The sequence below is a fragment of the Podarcis pityusensis genome (genome assembly GCF_964106645.2).
Source record: "Podarcis pityusensis genome assembly, chromosome: 9".
NCBI lineage: Eukaryota > Metazoa > Chordata > Lepidosauria > Squamata > Lacertidae > Podarcis > Podarcis pityusensis.
Genome location: NC_138034.1, coordinates 19,608,728 through 19,630,217, shown reverse-complemented (window position 1 = coordinate 19,630,217; position 21,490 = coordinate 19,608,728). Strand labels below are relative to the sequence as shown.

The 21,490-nt window shown below is 43.5% G+C and overlaps 1 protein-coding gene across 11 annotated transcripts in view; it reads left to right on the top strand.

The window, feature by feature from the left end:
* The window catches only part of LIMCH1 (LIM and calponin homology domains 1), a 220,987-nt gene extending 199,908 nt beyond the window's left edge, over window positions 1-21,079 (top strand). For 9 of the 11 annotated variants that reach the window (XM_081019765.1, XM_081019764.1, XM_081019760.1 and 6 more), the window contains 9 exons: window positions 1,291-1,383; window positions 3,255-3,359; window positions 3,895-4,031; window positions 5,374-5,492; window positions 6,527-6,650; window positions 8,391-8,483; window positions 9,829-9,937; window positions 11,078-11,180; window positions 15,342-21,079. In XM_081019765.1, coding sequence (XP_080875891.1) covers window positions 1,291-1,383; window positions 3,255-3,359; window positions 3,895-4,031; window positions 5,374-5,492; window positions 6,527-6,650; window positions 8,391-8,483; window positions 9,829-9,937; window positions 11,078-11,180; window positions 15,342-15,367 — 909 coding nt within the window. In that variant the 3' untranslated portion in view covers window positions 15,368-21,079. The remainder of the gene's footprint in view (window positions 1-1,290; window positions 1,384-3,254; window positions 3,360-3,894; window positions 4,032-5,373; window positions 5,493-6,526; window positions 6,651-8,390; window positions 8,484-9,828; window positions 9,938-11,077; window positions 11,181-15,341) is intronic. The other 2 variants (XM_081019763.1, XM_081019766.1) reach the window with 2 other exon arrangements.
* Window positions 21,080-21,490: the final 411 nt, after the last annotated feature.

Sequence of the window (21,490 nt, the reverse complement as noted above, 5' to 3'; positions counted from 1 at the left end):
ACTGGCAGCAGTTTATCCTGATTAGATTACTGCCAAAGTCAATATATCTATGAACCTCAGTTAAACTCGGATGCAAACCTAGCCAAATGAAAATGTATGTCCCATGTTTCCAAGTATAGTGGATTTTTTTGTTATTTCCCCCTCCCTCCCTCCCTCCCTCCCTCCCTCCCTCCTCCTTTGTCTTCTGTTTTATGGCTGAGAATGGATTTTGTTTCAGATAGCAATCAAAATTTGATCAGCTGCTAATCAAATATGTCATAGCCATGCTTCCTTATGATTTCAGATGAATATAAAATTGAAGGTTGAACGAGGGACTGTGAAAATATATTATCTAGCTTTAATTTTAGTGGGTATTTCCAAAAGTTAGATGATTTTCCTTACAGCACTGAGTCTTATCCTTTGCCCACACCAAAAGATCTCATAGAACTATAGCTGATGTTACAGTCATTGGAGGAGGAAGGACTAAGGCACTAAAACTTTGTGAAAAGTAAAGCAGAATGTTTCAGCTTTTTCATACCTGAGTGCCATCTTTATTGCCCACTATTGCATCTATACTAGCACCCTCATATGCACAGTTTCTTGGGAATTCTAAGAAACAAAGAAACAAAAAAATCAGTGCAGTTTTGAAATCAGTGCTTAAAATCAGTGCAATTTTGAAAGGTTCAGTCCACCATCTTGATTCCAAATAGTAGCCCATTTTATCCAAACATAGACAAAAACCTGCTACGTGATCTCAGGAACCATCACGTAAAATTTGTTTACAATATCATAAGAGATGTCCGAATGCATAGCAAACAGACAAGCAACTTTCTGAAACAAATAGTCAATGTTCACCCTGTATATCCTTCGCCTTCTCTGTTCTTCCCTGTATCAGTTTTTCTGCTTCCTCCCTTTTCTGTGTTTCTCTTTCCTCAGTGCGTAAGTCAATAAACTTCATCCCTCGTTATGCCATTGTAGTGTATTTTCCCCAACTCCCATTCCACATCCTGTAACGCAGGCAAATGAAATGTCAAAAACTGAACCAGGCATTATGGAAGAGGAAGGGTAGCAACTCCTGGGGGGTTTTTTACGTTAAATTTTAAGGTTTTTCAAATATCTTTTTATTGCTTTTTCGCTCTGAAGGAATCCTCGATTCTAGCAAGTCTTGCTTCTTCTTCTTTTACTGATCAAAGAGCAGTTGCATTTCCAAATAAATATTCATTTGGAGCTCTTCTTTGGACCCAGTTGAGGAAACAATTTCCCTCCTCCCGTAATTCCCGAGTTAACAGCTTGTGTTGGAACTCTCTACAGGAAAGGTATCAGAAAGAGCAGGACAAGTTGAAAGAAGAATGGGAAAAGGCACAAAAGGAAGTTGAAGAGGAGGAGCGGAAATACTATGAGGAGGTACGAAGGCAGAGACGCAGCTTTGATGTGGCTGTACCTGTATCATGGTGGCTGTAATACAGTGTTTAATTTGCCTTGTCCTTGGGTTGGGTTGTTTTTTGGTGTGTGTTTTTTGCCAGAATCATGGGGTCCTCAGAAGTCTTAACACCTTGCTTAGAGCAGGATCTGCAATACAGGATGCAACTAGAGTGTCCCTGGCAGATGGCTGCCCCTAGCCTCTCCAGTAAAGGAGAGCCCACCATTCCTGATTGTGGGAGAGCAGTCAAGTACAACATTTTCCTGTTGCCTAGAATGGACACACAGGGGAATGTGGCTCCAGACAGAGAGGACTTCCTGTCATACCTGCTGTGGAGCTTCCTCTCCCTGTGTGTGATCAGGTAGATGGGCGTGACCCTAGCTGACCAGATAAAAGGGTTGGCCACGCAACCATCTCTCTCTTGGACTCTCACTCTCTTGGCTCTTAGCCAGCGCATGGCTCAACCTTCACAAAGGATGGAGACCACAAGCTGAGATGTAGCTCAGACTTCTTTTCACTGTAACCACAAGATAAGGCTTGCCTTCAGATCACTGCTGTGAACTGAATGTGAGTAAAACTTTATTCTTACTTTTAAAGAAGACTGTGTTGTGTTATTATTTTAAGAGGGAAATGAAGGGGAAACTTAACCAGGAACAAGCCAGACTGGACTGCTTAATTAAAGGATTCTAACAAATCAACTTGCTTCCAATAAGTTGAAAAGGGAATGTGCTCTGCTGTTCGCTCACTAGCGTGAGTGAGGAGGGATAATATCAAAATACGATATATCCTCTCCTACCTTCCTCGTCATTCCCACAGTGAGGCAGTCTGTTCTGCCGTTAAACAGCTTTTCCTATTAAGAAGTTTATCCTACAGTTTAGCCAGCACCTACTTCTCTGCAGTTTTCCAGCCATTGGTTCTAGTCCAACTCTTTAGCTGCCCCCCTCCCCCATCCGCTCACCAAACCTTCTTTTTCCCAAGCTAAATATACCAAACTCTTTCAGCGGTTCCTCACAGGAAATGGTTTCTGAACTGCTCATCTTCCTGGTCACCCTCTTCCTAGACACACTTCAGTTGGCCAATGTCCTCCTTCAAATGTGACCCCAGAACTGGCCACATAGCTCCACTTGCAACCTGACCAGCACGGAATAGAGCAGAACTATTACTTCTTATGATCTGGGCAGTAGCTTTTTTTAAAAAGCAGCACCATTTATTTCCAAACCGGGTTTGTTGCCAGAGTCTCGCTCTTTTCAGGTGCGTTTCAGTCACATACGGACAGGTTGTTCAGTTAAGAGTTGACTGGGAGGTTTTGCACAATGACCCCACTTCCCCGTAAGATCGGATTTTTTGCAATAAGGAAAGTGCACTGGGAAGTGTGGGGTTTCAGCACTGTATCATCCAGTCTCCTTGCAAACACATCAGAATGAATCCCCTTACCTTACTTGTAAGCTTCCCAAAGGCATTAGATTGGCTACTATTAGAAACAAAATGCTGGACTATGAGATGGTATATGTGCTTTTGTTATCCGTGGAAATTTCTCAGTAGCAACAATTTAAAATAAATCAATCAATGCTGGACTATGATGGGATCCAGCCAGGGGAGTTACATCCTTTGTTTTTCGGCCCAGTTTTATTTTATTACATTTATTATTAAAACACGTTATTTTATAAAATGTCCATTGATATCTGACTTCCAGCCTCTTCCCTGTGCCTCTTCCCTGCATTCCGTTCCTCCCTGGGGGAAAAATCGGGAAAGGGCACATTTGAGTCTTATATCGCCTGGTTCCTAATGATGCAGCTGGGTTTTGTTGCCAAACTTTCACCATTTCGTTCTTTCGACATCCTTACCTCTCCTTTAGGAACGCAAGATCATTGAGGACACTGTGGTACCATTCACAGTCACTTCGAGCTCTGCGGAGCCCTTGTCCACGTCTTCCTCTGTGACGGATGGAAATGGGACTGTGGTGAGTTCGCTGGTGGAGCGAGGGATAAAATATGGGATGGCAAAAAACGGAGTCAGATCCGGGTGTGTGTGTCATCTCTGCGTCATCCAAACTCCGCCAAGCGCAGCAGTTCAGGGATCTGGTTGCAGTGTCTGCTTTGAAAGCGGCATTGAATTAAAATGCCTTGGGATTTAGCCTTCTCTTTGTGGAAAGAATCTTTGGAAGGCTGAGGATGAATGTGTGATGGAAGAATTATATAGCTATGTCTGAAATGAGAAGCTGGCCAAACAAGTTCGGACATTTGAGGGCGATTTGGTGGGGCAGTAGTGTGGCGTTGTTCAGTGGGTGAAATCAAATGAGACTATAACACTATGGCACAACCTGTTGGAGGTGAAGAGGTAAAACGTTTTAAAGACACTTTTTTTTTTTAACCATCTCTGTCAAATCCTGAAAGTATAATGTACTTTTAAATACCCCCCCCCCCCATTTTTTCTTTGTTAAATAAATAGGCTGTTATTTTTTTAAAAAAGAGTCTCTGTATCTCTAATTTTTGTAGAATATGGTGGACGTGAGCTACTCTGAAGAGGAAGATAAGCAAAAGGAAGATAGAACTCGGAAGAATTTATTTTCTGAGCAAGATGGTGTTCCCTTTTCAAAAAGCAAAGAATATGAACCATGGAAGGAGAATATGAGGTGTGTAAAAGAAATAACATTTCATGGGGTGTGCCTGCACAGGTGTTTCTTCCAAAAGAATATATGCAGAAACTGCTTGAGCCATCTTCCCACTAGGGAAGAAACAGAAGTCTTATTTCAGATATGGAAGTTTTATTTTGGATATGACAGAGAAGCCTGGAAACAGGAAGCCCGTGATATGTGTGTTTGCCCAATGTCACTGCCCTATCCTATGATGCTCTGCGGAAAGGTTGACACATACATGTTTGCCGTTAGATAGAATAATAATAATAATAATAATAATAATAATAATTTATTTATACCCACCCATCTGGCTCGGTTTCCCCAGCCACTCTGGGCGGCTCCCGACAGAATGTTAAAAACACGATAAACATCAAACATTAAAAACTCCCCTAAACAGGGCTGCCTTCAGATGTCTTCTAAAAGTCAGGCAGTTGTTTATTTCCTTGACATATGATGGGAGGCATTCCACAGGGCAGGCGCCACTACCGAGAAGGCCCTCTGCCTGGTTCCCTGTAACCTGACTTCTCGCAGGGAGGGAACCTCCAGGAGGCCCTCAGAGCTGGACCTCAGTTTCCAGGCTGAACAATGAGGGTGGAGACGCCCCTTCAGGTATACTGGGCTGAGGCCGTTTAGGGCTTTAAAGGTCAGCACCAACACTTTGAATTGTGCTCAGAAATGTAGTTAGAGCCAATGTAGGTCCTTCAGGACCAGTGTTATATGGTCTTGGCTGCCGCTTCCAGCCACCAGTCTAGCTGTCACATTCTGGACTAGTTGTAGTTTCTGAGTCACCTTCAAAGGTAGCCCTACATAGAGCGCATTGCAGTAGTCCAAGCGGGAGATAACTAGAGCATGCATCACTCTGGCAAGACAGTCGGCGGGCAGGTAGGGTCTCATCCTGCATACCAGATGGAGCTGGTAGACAGCTGCCCTGGACACAGAATTGACCTGCGCCTCCATGGACAGCTGTGAGTCTAAAATGACTCCCAGGCTGCGCACCTGGTCCTACAGGGGCACAGTTATCCCATTCAGGACCAGGGAGTCCCCCACACCAGCCTGCCCCTTGTCCCCCAAAACAGTACTTCTGTCTTGTCAGGATTCAACCTGATAACATCACTGGTTGGTTTTCATGTACAAAACAGCTGCCGCCAGGGCTTAAGAGCGAACAGATTTTCATATCATCTCAAATGCAATACTTTATCATAGGAAGAGTGTGCTGCCAAAATCAAAGCTACCTGAGCCTCTGCAAATGGGTAGCTGTGGCATCATCAAGCCTAATTTCAAATGTGATTATGAAATCGCTCCATATTGTTCCTACCTTTTTATGTTTTACGTTTATCAGCACTGTAAATAAAGAAGAATATATAGGAACCAGTAAACAGAGGGGAAATGAGCAAGACCCACAGGTGTCCAGGACAGAACGTCTACAGCCCACTGAGATGACTTTGCCACTGTGCCAGGGTACGTGAAGGCTTTTAAAATCTCTTTACAAAACAACAACTCTCTCCTAACTAGTTGAAACTACATTTGCAGTGAAAATAAAATCTACTATCCTCCTTTCTGGTATTGCATGTATTTAGAGGAGACTGAAAGAATTAAAATTAAAATACTATGAGTTGTTTTGTGCAGAATCCAACCTCTTTATACCATAGCTGTCAACTTACAGATTTGAAAATAAGGGACCAGCAGCCTCGAAAATAAGGGATCAGCAGCCAAAATAAGGGATCAACAATTACTTTGATAAAATACATATTTTGTTGCATGCAAATGGCTTTAGATACCTATTAGGTCCATAAATTACCATATAGCATATATTCAACACAAAAAAAACCAGCAACAATTTGTTGTTGACAAAGGACAGCTGGACATAGAAAGGGCCCCATTACCTTAGCTTATTTAAGGGACATCATCAATAAGGGACAGCAGCGGGACATGGCGCTGGGATAAGGGACTGTCCCGCCAAATAAGGGACGCTTGACAGTTATGCTTTATACAATGCGGGGTTTAAAAGAAAAAGAAACCACTGCTCAGAAATGATCTTTGGAGAACTTTCAACATAGCCTTCACAATAAGAGTGCTTCCAGACTCTTGTTGCTATTTCACTTGTGGAATTCAATCACGTTCCATGAAATTCAGCTTCCACGTTTAAAGTGAATTTGGTACATAACAAACATGCTTGCAAAATAAGCCAGACACCTTGTGGTAAGGAAAGTGAGGAGAAATGCTCAGGATGCGTATGTGAATGACAGTTGCTTCAGGGAACGTCCTGCAACTTCCCTGGAAACAAATCGCTCAATAAAGAGGTTTTCTGGAAGTGTAAAAGGCTCAAGAAATGACCCTCTCCATGCTCGACAACCGTAGCAATGTAGCTATATGTCTTTTTCAAAGCTTTATGGTGCCTTTCTTTTGGGTGTGTGTGCGTATTCAGAAATGCCCCCTGTCAAACAACCCCTTTATTATGCAAGCGTTTGCCTAATTCGAATCTGTCTCTCCAGATGTTACGTGGAATCAGCAGTCATTAACTAAACAGAGCCCACGTGTTTCAGACACGAAACAGAAAAACTTTCCGTCGGAACATAATTTAGGTCTGCCGGTCAGTTCTGCAAGAGAAATGAGGAGGTAGGTAACAGAGTTGTCAACACTTAACAACACCAACAGGAAGGGCTTAAAGGTTTGTCAGTTAAAATTAGAAACTTATTTACAATGATAAAGAATCTCAAAGCAAAAGGAAAGGTAGACGGGGGAAATGAGAAATGCAGATGAAATTATAATTGGAAGTTAGAAAGTCAGTTGGGTTGGAAGGGATGGGGGGGGGGAAGTCATTGACTCGAGAGAGTCAGAATATAGGTAATGTAAAGGGACCCCTGACGATTAGGTCCAATCATGACAGACTCTGGGGTTGTGATGCTCATCTCGCTTTATTGGCCGAGGGAGCCGGCGTACAGCTTCCGGGTCATGTGGCCAGCATGACTAAGCTGCTTCTGGCGAACCAGAGCAGAGCACGGAAATGCCGTTTACCTTCCTGCCGGAGCGGTACCTATTTATCTACTTGCACTTTGATGTACTTTTGAACTGCTAGTTTGGCAGGAGCAGGGACCGAGCAACAGGAGCTCACCCCGTCGCGGGGATTCGAACCGCCGACCTTCTGATCGGCAAGTCCTAGGCTCTGTGATTTAACCCACAGCGCCACCCGCGTCCCATAGGTAATGTAAAGATATGTAAAATCACACGGTGTTTTTTGAAAATGAAAATGCCAATAAATATTATTATAATAATAAAAAGGAGGTAGGTAACAGAGGCTTCCTTGACTTAATCAGCATAGTATGAGAGCATATAATCAGCTATGATATCACAGACCACACTGAGACAGAGACCCCAGGGAAGAGAAAGAGGTTGCCTTAAGTTTCACATTTGACCCTTCCCTAAGCGAGAACAACAAGTAAGCCACCCTGGGAAGGGAGTGTGACATCTGGGGGTAGACCGTAGAAACAATGGGTCATGTGGTAAAATGTTCCTGGACTGTACAACTTCAGAGTGTGGAGCAGTGGGGAGAGGAGCATGACAGGACTGGAGCCTCTTGGGCTTGCCGATCAGAAGGTTAGCAGTTCGAATCCCCGTGATGGGGTGAGCTCCCGTTGCTCTGCCCCAACTCCTGCCAACCTAGCAGTTTGAAAGCACGCCAGTGCAGGTAGATAAATAGGTACCGCTGCAGCGGGAAGGTAAACAACGTTTCCGTGCGCTCTGGTTTCCGTCACGGTGTCCCATTGCACCAGAAGCAGTTTAGTCATGCTTGCCACATGACCTGGAAAACTGTCTGTGGACAAACGCCAGCTCCCTCGGCCTGAAAGTGAAGATGAACACCACACCCCATAGTCGAATTTGACAGGACTAAACCATCCAGGGATTCTTCGCCTTTACTTTTTCCCTTATTGTCATTATGAGTTAATTAAATCCTTCTCGCCTGCGGAATACTAGCCACGCTTTTGTCCTACAGTGATAATTCTGACTATACAAGGAGGCGTTTTTTTACCCAGGGAGCCATTCAGACTTGCGACTCCCCTGTTTCCATTTGAAGGAACCATGTGCAAGAAGAGTTCACCACAAGATACAGGGAGAGAGGTTCTTATTCAACCTCCAAAGCCTGCTCCAGACCACTCAGGCCTGCAGCGTGAATCCTCACGCTTGTCAATCCACCAGCCCTGCCTGAGGCAGCAGAATGGCTTCCTTGAGGCCGCTCAGTGCCTGAGGCTCAATGCCATTTCCTGCCCCATTAGGATCCCTCCTGACTCTCTGTTGTGGGGTTGGACTTGCGTTTCCAAAGCTTCATCAGAGTTCCCTCCTGTTTTGTTTCTGTTTCAGGGCAGGCTGTCGAGAGAGCTCTGGAGCTGGGCGATCATCATCATCACCCTGTTCTCCTACAACTCAAAGCCAGTCACCCAACAGGTACAAAAGGTCAATAAGGATTTTCACAAACTAATGAGCTGCTTTACAGAGTTTTCATTCCAGCTAAAACTGCCTAACTGGTGAGCGCAGTTTTGAGGCATATGAGTGGTGGCATAGATTAAGACGTTCCCAAAAGTATTTTATCACCCTGGAAAATATCTAGGAGCTGCGTCTACAGATAATGGGAGGTTGTTTGAATGCCATACATGCAAAACATAAAGGAGATAGTTGTCTTAGGATGTCAGTTTGCATTTCTTAGTGCAAAAAGTATTGATCTGATGTGTAGAGATCTTTCCTATTCTACTTAATTCAGGAGGGTTCTGGAAGCTTCTGGAAGTTTCTCTGTGTGAAAGAAACAAGCAGAAGGTTCATGGGTTATTCCTTCAGAGAAGCTGAATACAGCTGGCTTAAACTGGTTCTGTTATCTCTTTCTGTCATGGTCATGCTGACTATAAAAGTAAGGCCAGAAGGAGCCTGGGCTTCACTCTCTCTTTCTATCTCTTTTTCTTCTGGTGTGGTGTTCTGTACATAGTATGCTTAGTGTTAAGGTTTAGACTTACTATAAGCTATTTTAAGTTTAAGTTAAGTCTGCTGCAACTGGATTTCTTACGGACAGTGCCAGTCCTGAATATATTGGATTTGTGACCATTATGCTCATTTGCCTTCAGTAGCAGTAAAGCTCTGCTGGATGAAATACAATTGCCTCTGGTCTATTTTTTGAGGAATCCTGCAATGAGTTTAAGCTGTTATTTTGCTAACTATACATTGGAATCTACTCTGGATCAATACTGAGTAGAATTTCAATGGCACAGGATCCTATCAAACCACCACAAATATGGAGCACATCTAGATGGTGCTTGCCTAAGAGGAATAACTCATGCTGTAGCTATGATGGTTGTAGTCCTGTGGGTGTCTCAGCCAGAAACCAGTTCCTTCCTGTGCCATCCAGCTGACAGAGAACCGAAATGAACTGTGGTGCAGTATGTTCATTGTCCATTGGGCTACTCTGGTGAAGATGTCTCTCTTTTCCAGGAGATGCGCTACCCTTGCCAACCACAGGCAGCCACTGTCCATAATGTCACCTTAGTACAGTGTTTCTCAGAATGTAGGAGAGGAGCCCCACCTTTGGGGTGTGAGAGACCCTCAGCCATGGCTGGTTTGGCCATGAATGGTTTGAGCACTCGCTAGGTCCTCAACGCTTTGGCTAGCTGGAGGACAAACCAGCCTTTTCAGGGCAGCGGAAGGTTTCGTCCTGTGCCAAACATCAGCTTTGTGAGTGAGAGGATTTTCACGGGGGCCACAGCATGGGAGGAAATGTTTGAATCTGGTTTTGTCGTTTGTCTATTTCTTTTAGGTCTGTCAGCGGAAAGAAACTCTGCTCTAGCTGCGGACAGCCTCTCGGGAAAGGCGCAGCCATGATTATCGAAACACTCGGTCTTTATTTCCATATTCAGTGCTTCAGGGTAGGATTCCTCAGTAACGTATTCTCCCTAAAGGATGGTCTGCCTGTTGTCTTTTGCATGGCAGTTCCCTTCAGCACGGTTGGGAGGTTTAGTGCAACTTGGCTTGCAGGTGCTTATACCTTCTGTTTCTTTCTGGTGATGGACACTCCACCATCCCGAGCCATCTATGTGGCAAGCTACTCCAGACAATGCAACCACTAGAAATCCTCCTGCATTGATGTCAGGCTTCAGGGAATCCAATCCCTCCAATGGTGGCAGCCAATAAGCAGATAAACAATAAAAGTTCTTACCAAGCAATTTATTCAATAATTCACAGCGAGCAACGAAGGAAGGCAGTCTCCCTAAGATAATGGCGTTGCTCCAAGTAAAGTCCCACCCCCTCGGTCTCTCCTATCCTACATCACCCCTGTGTCGGCTAATCTGAGCTTTCTGCCTCTGAGCTCTCTGTTCTAATACCCTCAATGCACGCCTGGTCCTGGGCGAGGGGGTGGTCAAGAATGCTTTCCAGAGACACTGAGTCTGTCAGCTGTCTCTCCCCTGGTGCTGCTGCTGCTGCTTCCTGCTGTTTCTCTCCCCATATTTCCCAGCTTCTCCCCTCTGCAGCCTCTGAACTGTGCCCTTCTGCAAACCACTGTTCTAAATCTATACTGTCCTCCTGTTCTCTGGAAGGTTCAGGAGAAGGGGTGGGAGCGGTCTCCACCGTTTCTTGTCGGTCCAGCCCCTGACACTTGGAGACAATGTGAAGATGTGGCAAGGAACTATGGAAATAATTTTTCTCTTTTTAACCCAAACAAAGATGCACACCCAGATGGCATATCCACACCACTGACTTAAGCTATCATTTAATTTCTAGGGAATTTTGGGAACAGTAATCATGTGATAGGGAGTAAGGGAAGGAATATTTCAGAGTGAAAACTCTCACCAAAGTACAGATCCCAGGATTCTTGGTGGATGGGCACCGTGACAATTAACCTGGTATAAAAGCAACATAGTTTGGGTATTATTATTATTATTATTATTATTCCCTGCCCATCTGGCTGGGTTTTCCCAGCCACTCTGGGTGGTCTACAGCATATCCCTAGGTATCCCGATGAATGTATTATTTAACTTTAATTATATCCACTCTTTGTCAATAAATAGTGTGGAATCTGCAAGGGACAACTTGGAGATGCAGCAAGCGGAACAGACGTCCGGATTAGAAGTGGTCTTCTCAACTGCAATGATTGTTACATCAGATCCAGAAGTAAGTACCGGGGACTGGTCTCAATGTGATATTTACTGCGTATGTGTGGTTTTTTTCAACACCACATACTACATTAGCCTTGCAAATATTCCCAGGGCCTATGCCACCCCACAAAAAAAATTTACGACCTCACTTGCCAACGCATACCAGTTGAGATAAATCATTTGTGGCGCATCACTTGCTTGAAAGATGTGTGCAAACAAACTAAAGTGCCCTGAGGCACTTTACACCACCCTCTTGTGCACACTAACTCGGAAGTAAGTCGCACTGTGTTTAGTGGGTTTACTTCATGGCAAGGGTGCCTCAAGGCCTTCCATGATTCCCTTTGGAGAAAATGCAAGTCTCCCCCTGAGATCAGTGGGACTTAAAAGTGCCTAGTTATGGCGTGATCCAACCCTACCTCACATTTTACTAAAACTGATCAGATGTAGGCAATTTGCACTCCTCACAGGTGAATGGGCAAGTAGTTATTTACAGGTATGTCCAACATATAATCTTGTAATGATTTAATTTCTTGTTGAAACTGTATACTTTTCTTATTCATTCATTCATTCACTCACTCATTCGTTCCATTTATATCCCACCTTTCTTTCTCCTTGCCTCCTGCCCCAGACCCCTATTTTATTCCACAGCGATCCAATGAGGTAGATTCAGGTAGGTAGCCATGTTGGTCTGACACAGTCAAAATAAATAAAAAAACTGCCCAGTAGCACCTTAGAGACCAGCCAAGTTTGTTCTGGATATAAGCTTTCGTGTGCATTCACACATGAAGAAATGTACATGCACACGAAAGCTTATATCCAGAACAAAACACGTCAAAGTGCAAGTAGATAAATAGGTACCGCTCCAGCGGGAAGGTAAACGATGTTTCCATGCACTGCTCTGGTTCGCCAGAAGCAGCTTAGTCATGCTGGCCACATGACCCGGAAGCTGTACGCCGGCTCCCTCAGCCAATAAAGCGAGATGAGCGCCACAACCCCAGAGTCGTCCGCAACTGGACCTAACGGTCAGGGGTCCCTTTACCCCTTTACCTTTAAGGTGCTATTGGACTGTTTTTTATTTATTTCCAGTGAGGTCGGTTAGGCTGAGAGAATATGATGGGCTCAAGGTCACTCGGTGAATCTCACCCTGGGTCTCACCAGTCCTGGTCCGACACTCATTACCGCACCACAATGAGCAGTGATCCTCACAAAGAGTGACTTAGAGATTGTAGGTTTTGCCTCCCGATCTTTTTCCTGGTTAGTCGTACCGATAGCTGAAATAATCTAGCACTGCGAAACCAACAGTACTAAATGCTAGAGCTAACGGGATTTTAAGAGGCTGATCACAGTAAAATAAAATACTACCATTGTCACGTAAAAAAGGGGATGCTTGCATGTTCTGTGAACCCACAAGATACTCGTAGCTGCAGGAAGGTTGCAGGCTTGATATTCCACCGTTGTGAGTTTGTAAACTGGCTCTGGAGCACAGGCTGTGGGGAATGACAGAAGAAACCGCTCTGATTCCTTTCAAAATTCAGTGCAAAAGGCCAGGAAGGGACAGAGGCTGTTCCTGCCTCTCTGCATTCACCTGTTTGCACTGATCTTTTAGCACTGCCTAGCTCATTTGCAAATTTAGCAGAAGGCAGGCTGTCCCAGCTGGCTCAGAGGGTACGGCTGCTCACGTTCCATGATGCATGCTTAATAATAATAATTTATTATTTATATTCCACCCATCTGGCTGGGCCTGTGGAACACCCTCCCACCAGATGTCAAAAAGAACAACAGCTACCAGACTTTTAAAAGACATCTGAAGGCAGCCCTGTTTAGGGAAGCTTTTAATGTTTGATGCATTACTGTATTTTAATATTTTGTTGGAAGCCGCCCAGAGTGGTTGGGGAAGCCCAGCCAGATGGGCTGGGTATAAATATTTTAGATATGACAGAGAAGCCTGGAAACAGGAAGCCTGTTGATATGTGTGTTTGCCCAGTGTCACTGCCCTATCCTAAGATGCTCTGCGGACAAGTTGATACATACATGTTTGCCATTAGATAGCTTAATAATAATAATAATAATAATAATAATAATAATAATTTTTTATTATTATTTATATCCCACCCATCTGGCTGGGTTTCCCCAGCCACTCTGGGCGGCTCCCAACAGAATGTTAAAAACACGATAAAACATCAAACATTAAAAACTTCCGTAAACAGGGCTGCCTTCAGATGTCTTCTAAAAGTCAGGTAGTTGTTTATTTGTTTATTTCCTTGACATCTGATGGGAGGCATTCCACAGTGTGGGTGCCACTACTGAGAAGGCCCTCTGCCTGGTTCCCTGTAACTTTGCTTCTCGCAGTGAGGGAACCGCCAGAAGGACCTTGGTGCTGGACCTCAGTGTCCGGATAGAACGATGGGGGTGGAGACGCTCCTTTAGATGCTTTGAGTAAAGAAAGGAACTGCAACAGATGTACCTCTCCTCTTTCCTGGGAAGAAAAAGTGTGTTGTTATAAAGAGAATGAGAAGAAAAAAACTAAATCTAAGAAGCTGCTTTTTGCGCTGGGAAACACTTCCACATCCTGAAAGGTAGAGGGCACTGTTGTATAGTTTCACAGTCAATTTGCACCAGGGAGTCGCACGTTTTTGCCAGGAACTGTTGTAAATATGAAATGAACAATGGATAAATTATCATTTAGATGTGTGGCTTTAATTATTTCAATCCCACGTTCTCCTTTGACTTTGAATCTAACTGCTATAGCCTGTTCTGCGAAAGGGTGGACAGAAAGTAGATGGCGATTTGACGGAAAACCACGTTCCCGTTTCCAGTTGCTGACTACTGCTGAGATTTTTGCAATGCTAAGGAAACGCTAGTGTGCTCACTTAGTGGGGAGCTGGGGGCGGCCATGGAGAAGGGTGTGCATCGCGCCTGACCTCTCAACCCTGGTTGAGTAACTGCATATAAAGCACATCGCTTTTCCCAAAGAATTCTGGGAACTGTGGTTTATCCATCTCAGAGCCTCAATTCCAGCATCTCCTTTAAATGTACACAGCCATATAAGCCCCGGTGGTGCACTGCACCCTCTCTTCAGCTGTTTAAGATTGGAAATACAGAAGGAAGGAGGTCATAGGATGCTTGTACACAAAAAATACATTGCAGTTGCCATTAATTTGATTCTGAATTGATTTTAGAATGCTGTGTTACTTTTATTGTTGTTAGCCGCTCTGAGCCCAGATTTGGCTGGGGAGGGCAGGATATAAATAAAATTTTATTGTTTATTATTTTCACTTTTTATTTTTTTAATTTTATTAATTTTCACAAAATTATAAACAAAACAAACAAATAAACAAACGAACAAACTTAGATCATAGCCTTGTTAAAATTACACTTATTAACATTGCTAAGTGACTTCCTCGCTTCCCCTTGGTTGAATTTCCATGCATATCCTTTTAACGGTTTTCCAAATCAAAGTTCTTATGACATTTAACTTAAACATTAACATCCTTATAACTTTTCATTTTAAAATTAAACATATTAATTCATCACTTAACTTATATAAAATCCTAAGCCAATTAAGTATCTGCAAGCTATTTCTAGTTAATTTAACTTTAAATATTTAACTAAAAATCATAAAATTTTGTCCATTCTTCCTGATACTCCTCCTCCTTCTGGTCGCGGACTCTTCCGGTTAGGTCGTCTAGCTCCAAAAACTCCATCATCTTCATATTAAAAAGGTAAAGGTACCCCTGCCCGTATGGGCCAGTCGTGTCCGACTCTAGGGTTGTGCGCCCATCTCACTTAAGAGGCAGGGGGCCAGCGCTGTCCGGAGACACTTCCGGGTCACGTGGCCAGCGTGACGAAGCTGCTCTGGCGAGCCAGCACCAGCGCAACACACGGAAACGCCGTTTACCTTCCCGCTATAAAGCGGTACCTATTTATCTACTTGCACTTGGGGGTGCTTTCGAACTGCTAGGTGGGCAGGAGCTGGGACCAACAGACAGGAGCTCACCCCGCCGCGGGGATTCGAACCGCCGACCATGCGATCGGCAAGTCCTAGGCGCTGAGGTTTTACCCACAGCGCCACCCACGTCCCATCACCTTCATATTATTTTTATCATTTGTTGCTTCCTGACGTGAAGAATGGCATAAGCGCTTTCACTTTTTCTATCCGTTTTTGTCTTAATTATAGCCGCTGGTCAGCCCACGACTTTGTGACATGGATTTCAGTCTTGCGTGCAAATGTGTTCTCCAAGAAGGATTGTCGCTGTTGTTCTGTTCCTGGGGCTTCTTCGGGACAATCACTTGTCAGAGCTTATATCCATGGACTTGATAGCTCTCATCTCATCTTTGCAAGGCAGGCACAAGAGGCTACATCAGCTACTTTCCAATGCAATACATATTCCACCCCCTTTCTTAATTTACTTCCATTACATGTATGAAGTTCATCTCTGGACTTTCAGCTCCTTTTCCCTCTCGCGGGAGCGTGCGTGTTCCATATTATCAGTTACGTTTGGTTTCCGAATCTGCTCTTATGAAAGTAACAAGGAAATAAAGATGCAATAAACCTGTCCTGTTTCTAATACGACTAGGAACTGAGAATGTTAAGTTTACACTACTTTTTGTAGATGTTCTATAATATGCCAATGTGTAAATCTAATTAGTTGCATTTGAAGAAGAAAATTTAAACAGCATGACAGAAAGCAGTTTCCCCCCTGTTTTGTTTCTGAAGTGGTAACTTTTATATATATATACAAAGACACTAGTTTGATCCAAACATCCTGTAATTCTGAAACATTTTACTATATTACTTTCAGTGGAAGTCAGGAAATTGAGTGAGCAAGTGATTGCATGTTCAATTCTACACCCATGGACCTGGGAATAGGACCCACTGAACTCAGTGGGGTTTACTTCTGAGTAGACATGCCTAGGATTGGACTGACAGTCATGCCATCTGTTGTGTGCATAAAATGATGTTTCTTGTAATAACAAACTATTTTACCGAATGAAGTGTTTTCTCTAAGCTTAAATAATACATGCATTCGAGGTTGTAGAAAAACTCAACAGGCAGCCCATGACATGAATCTTCTTTCTGAAGCAATTTACCAGCCACTGGTAACTGTACCCACTTTTAATCGAGATGTGCCCAGGGTTTGACTTAGATGTGGGGGAAAGTTGGTACCTAAATCATCATCTATCCCAACCTCAATGCAGCTCCGTGAAGATGTGACGTTATTTTTCTCCCTTGGTGCTGGTGTGTGATGGTCCGTCTGTGCCTCAGCACGTGTGTACCATAATTGTGAAAGTGAAAGTGTTGCTGCTTGGGGGGGGGGTGTAACTTTTTATGGAGTCTGACCCATAAACACTTAGCACCTCCGACCACTTGCTGTATGGAAAATAAAATGGCTCCTGAGGATGCAGGACCTGGGGCACCCTAGAATAACCGTTAAGAAGTCCACCTTGAGATAAATATCGTAGAACGACTACTGCAAATGCTTTCTGCAAGGTCGGTGGAGCAACATTGCAAGCCAGGGCTGCTAATTTTCGGTTGTAGGGAAAGATGTTTGTGGGCAGTAGGGATGGAGACACACAGCCTGAAGAAAACAGGACAGACACTCTGGAATTTTGGGCTGTATAGCCTTTCGTTCTGCAGAGAGTGAGCATGCTTGACGCTGGAGTATTCAGTGATGGGTACAACTTCAGGACTACTCATTTATATATTCCTGCTTCCAGTAAAGTTGCCGCAGAGTTGGTTAAACTTCTGTACCCCAATGATTCTGCATATATTGAATTTAAAGGGGGAACCTGGGCCCGTATGAATACATGGTAATAATCACATGATTTCGGCTGAGACCCTAAGCTCCTTAGGTTAAAACCGGTGAGATCCACTTCCAAATAAATATGCTTAGGATTTGGGTATGTTTACACGCACACAAATTTAGGGCAAGGCCAAACACTTTTATTCTAGGAGGGATAAAGTGCTGGCATCAGTCCCCATGTGTTGGCTGTTCCTGGAACATTGCCTCTTATGCCTGCAGCCGTATGCTCTGAAGGGAAATGGCGCTACAAAGGCTTAAGAGTCAATGGCCTAGGAAGACAGCCTGAACACATAGTGCATCGATGCACATGTTTCCAAGGCTGTTTGTGTGCTCCCTTAGCAGTGCTTCATCATTATCCCCAGATTAGTTCCCACACCACTCTGGTAACATGCATAATGTGGGAGAAGTACTATGAGTGTGGGCATCTGATGTGGTTACTTTGACACTGGTGCATTCCCAGTGTAGGAATGGGAAGCAGCCACATCGTTCCCCACATGCAGCCTCCTTGGTGTGCACATAATGTTATGTTCTGGAGCGGCATGAGAATCGGCCACGAGGAAGGAGCAGCAGCAACCATGCTTTTAAGATAGCTAAAGAACTAGCCCTCTTGACCAATAATGATGGAAGTTTTCAAATGTGCAAGAAATAAAAGAGAGAGGGTGTTATATTTGAATCTGGATTTAAACCCGGTCAAGTCAGGTGCACCGTGTGTGTTTCTGATTGAACATTTTCCTGACTCCTAAGGAACTGGGATGGTGATCAGAGGCAGCACGCTAGATTTAGCCGCTGTGCTACGGTTGTAAAATAGTGGTTTGTGAGCAGTATTCTTGGGTATCTTCTGCAGGCTGAGTAAAGGTGCGAGAGATTGGAAAGCCTATGTAGTTATGGTCTTCAAAAAGGAAAAATATATTTATGCTGCCTTAAGAATATGAAAGCAACAAACAAAATTAATTGAGATTCCTTGTTGTATGTGACTGTATTTGCACATCGGTTATCTCTTGGTGGGCTAGCAGAAAGAAACAGTAGACATTTCTTAGGTAAGCAATAAATATTTTCTAAGGGTGACACAAAGTCACTATTTATTTATGTGTCTAGGTGGGTCTTGATGTGCAGTTGTGCAAACATGCAATCATGTCTCCTTTTGTCACTCAAAAGCATTTGTATACAATTGTGTCTATCTTAAAACATACGATTGTCTGATAGGAAGTTACACATTTCATTAAAATTGTGCCTTAGAAAATACAAAGCTGTTGCACATTCACCAGTGACAGATGGATGTAATAATTGTGGTGTTGTTTTTTAAGAAAAAATATAATTCCTAAGGACAGAGATTGGCAACGAAGGTGTTCTGCAAACAACAAACCTTGTGGGACTATCCATTTGACCCCCACATTGTGAGTAGTCATTGAAGTGATTTGTTTGGGGATACATATAGATAACTTTGCTATTTGAATGGATTGTGCTGTAGTCATAATACCTCTTTGTATAACAAGAAATGCACAGTATAAAAACTGAAGCCACAGATTTGTGTAAGTACCTTTCTCCCCCACCAAAAAACTGAATTATTCCCCTGCTTGACTGCAGTGTTTACAAACACTTGCCTTGGAATAAGCGCCATTGGGGGAATAAATTTTTTTGCTTCTGAGTAAACAAGTATAGGATTACAGTGCAAAGCAGTCATTCCCAAACTGTGGACTGTGAGAGCGTTGTGTGCTTTGTGACATAAACTGGACTGCATAGTTAAAAGCTCATGCAATTCCAAAGTACAGGAGAGGCTGCCCGGTGTGTCTCTGCATGATGGATTGCTCCACCCTCCCCTCCTTCCGACCAGCCAAGCTGGAGGCAGATCATTCTGCCGTGTGTCTCTGTCTCCATTGCATCATATTAAATACAGAGTTGCAGCAGAATTGGGCATCCTCCAAGGAGATTTCCCATTGCATCTCTGCATGAGTTTCTGCTCCTTCCGTTCAGCGGCTTATGCAGAAACGCAAGAAATTGGCTTCTCCTGGATAGCAATTCTTCCTCTCACACACTACAAAAGGAAACCGCTTTGGGTGCAGCAGTGATGTGCGCCTCCGTTTTTAATTCAGACATGGCTGTGTCAGCTCTCAGAAGTTTGGGAAATTGCATCAAGGGTTGGAATCGGGCGCCTCCTGTTCAGAAAACGGCCTCTGCTTGTAAACAAACAGTCCTTGAGGTTCAACTGGAAGGCAGGCCCTGATCTGAGCACTGCGGTTTGCAAGCTCAAGTGCTCAGTTCCACAAATTGGACTTGTCAGTGGCACAACCTATCGTGTTGTTTCTGTTCCCTTGTGCAACAGCAGGGGCTGCTGAGCCTGAGGGCCACACCCAAGCCTCTGGGGGCCACATGGCCACTTCACACTCTTCTGCAGACTGCACAAACACTCTTTCTCAGCTAACCCATGCAGATTAGTTGAGGATGGGGATTTGTCGCCATCTCTGCATTCAAGTGATCAATCCAGTGACCGGGGAGGGATGATTTACATCCCCACAAGGGCACTGAGCTCTACTCCCCCCCCCCAGCATTTGATCTACCCCCCCCCTTTTGCTGCTGCCACAAAAATCAGTGGCTTTCTGGTGGAAGAGACCCTTGAACTGGGGCTTAGCCGTCCCTGCTTCAAATAAAGGCAGACGTAAGGACCCAACACCAATGTTCTGAAGTTCATTCAGTTGTGGCATTCTTGCTACTGGCAGCAAGTGTGTTCCCTGCAAATTGGAGCTGGGTTGTGCATTAAGTCTCCAGACTGATGCATTACTGCAGTCTACTTCCTGGTGCAGAGCAGTTGCACACCTGACCAGGAGATTTGTGTTGACGTCGGTGCCCTCTTAAAAGGTGTTGAGAGAGCAGTCTGGCATAGGTATCTAGTGCGTGTGAAGGACTGCGGATATGGGCCTGATCCCAGCTTACAGTTGGGTATCTTCAAGACTCATGGGAACCAGTGGTGCTTAAGGGCACAGCTCTGTGCTTGTTGAGTATAAGCCAGTGGGGAGCTCTGATAAGACTCCCGTTGAAATGAATAGAACTTGCCCCAAGAGCAGAAAATGGTGTGTTCTTGTGCAGGTCCTGTTGCTTTCAGTGGGTCTTGCACAGCAGCATATCTCAATGGCTTGTGAAGACGTTGATTTGCACTTGTGTGCAAAGGTTGCTTTAATATTATTATTTTTAAAAATAATCATGCAAAATCATGAGGATTGTGCAGATCTGATCCTGCTTTTAATAACCTGCCAGTCTTCAGTAAGAGAATAACTGCAGCCGGAATTTACATACTGGCAGAATTTTTCAAGTGCAACCTTTTTATACGCAAACAGGATTTTATGGCACATCCACTTACGAATGTAGCTGACCGTCTTTCTCCTTGTAAACTGGGAGATGGCAGCAGCTAACTTTACATGTATCAAAACCTGAATCACTCTCACGTTCCGCTTCCATTAAGATGGATTAGTCACCAGCATAAAGATTTTTTTTAACTGTCAACTCTTCCTCCTTATATTTCATTTCAAATGAGTATGCACATTTCAGCCGCCTCATTATTTCCAGCTCTGTTTATAAACGTGTTAATATTTGTTTCACAAATAACTTGGGAATGGGTAAGGGTAGGGAGTGGCCGGGGAGGGGGGAGTTTATCTACTGCTATGTTGGTTTGAAATGGTAAATAATGTGTTTCAAAAGATAATTTACTGTTGAAGCGCCAATATAATAAACGTAATGGATTAAAAAACACATCCAAAAAGTGTATTTAGCTTCTAATTTCTTTAGAGAGCAGGCATAACCATGTCATAATTATTTTTTTATATATTTCATTTTCAAAACTTCATAGTGGCCCTTATTCTTGTTATGTAGAATTAATTCTGTATTCTCTGTAGTTATCTATAAGTGGTATAAAAGTTGGTGAGCCAAAAGAGGGCTACTTTATATGCAAGATCACCAAAGGATGAAAGTCCTACTTGGGTTAATGTTGAATACCAGTTACACTAATCTCCATTGATGATATTTATTCTAAAATGCCTCTGGAAAGCAAGAGAATTCTTGTCTAAATGCAACAGCTTTTATAGTAAATGTTATGTTTATAAATAAACATTGATTAAAACTGGTGCTGTTTGACTTTTAATTGTTTTGGTATAGCCAAACACAATAAAACTTTGCAGGAAACGAATATATTTTGTTTGGTGCCTGGTGCTATACTTTTTGCTAGAAGCCGTAGAACAGGTATTGAAAATCCAGAAATCTGTTTTCTGTCTTGAGATGTGTGATGCGCAGAGCTGAATTCCCATTGGATGGAAAGTGTACTGTAGATTGTTACCTGAAAACTTCTCATTGATAAATCAGTAGTCCAAAGATACAAGTGCTGCCCCTAGTCTCTTGGAACATACTCAAGTTTGAATTAAATCTATATGACTTGATCGTTGGAAATCTGGCATATTGGAGAGGGGCATATGTGTGAGAACATTCAAGAAAGGTATTAGCTTTCCTTTCCAAATTTCGTTATGTGAAATTACGTCAG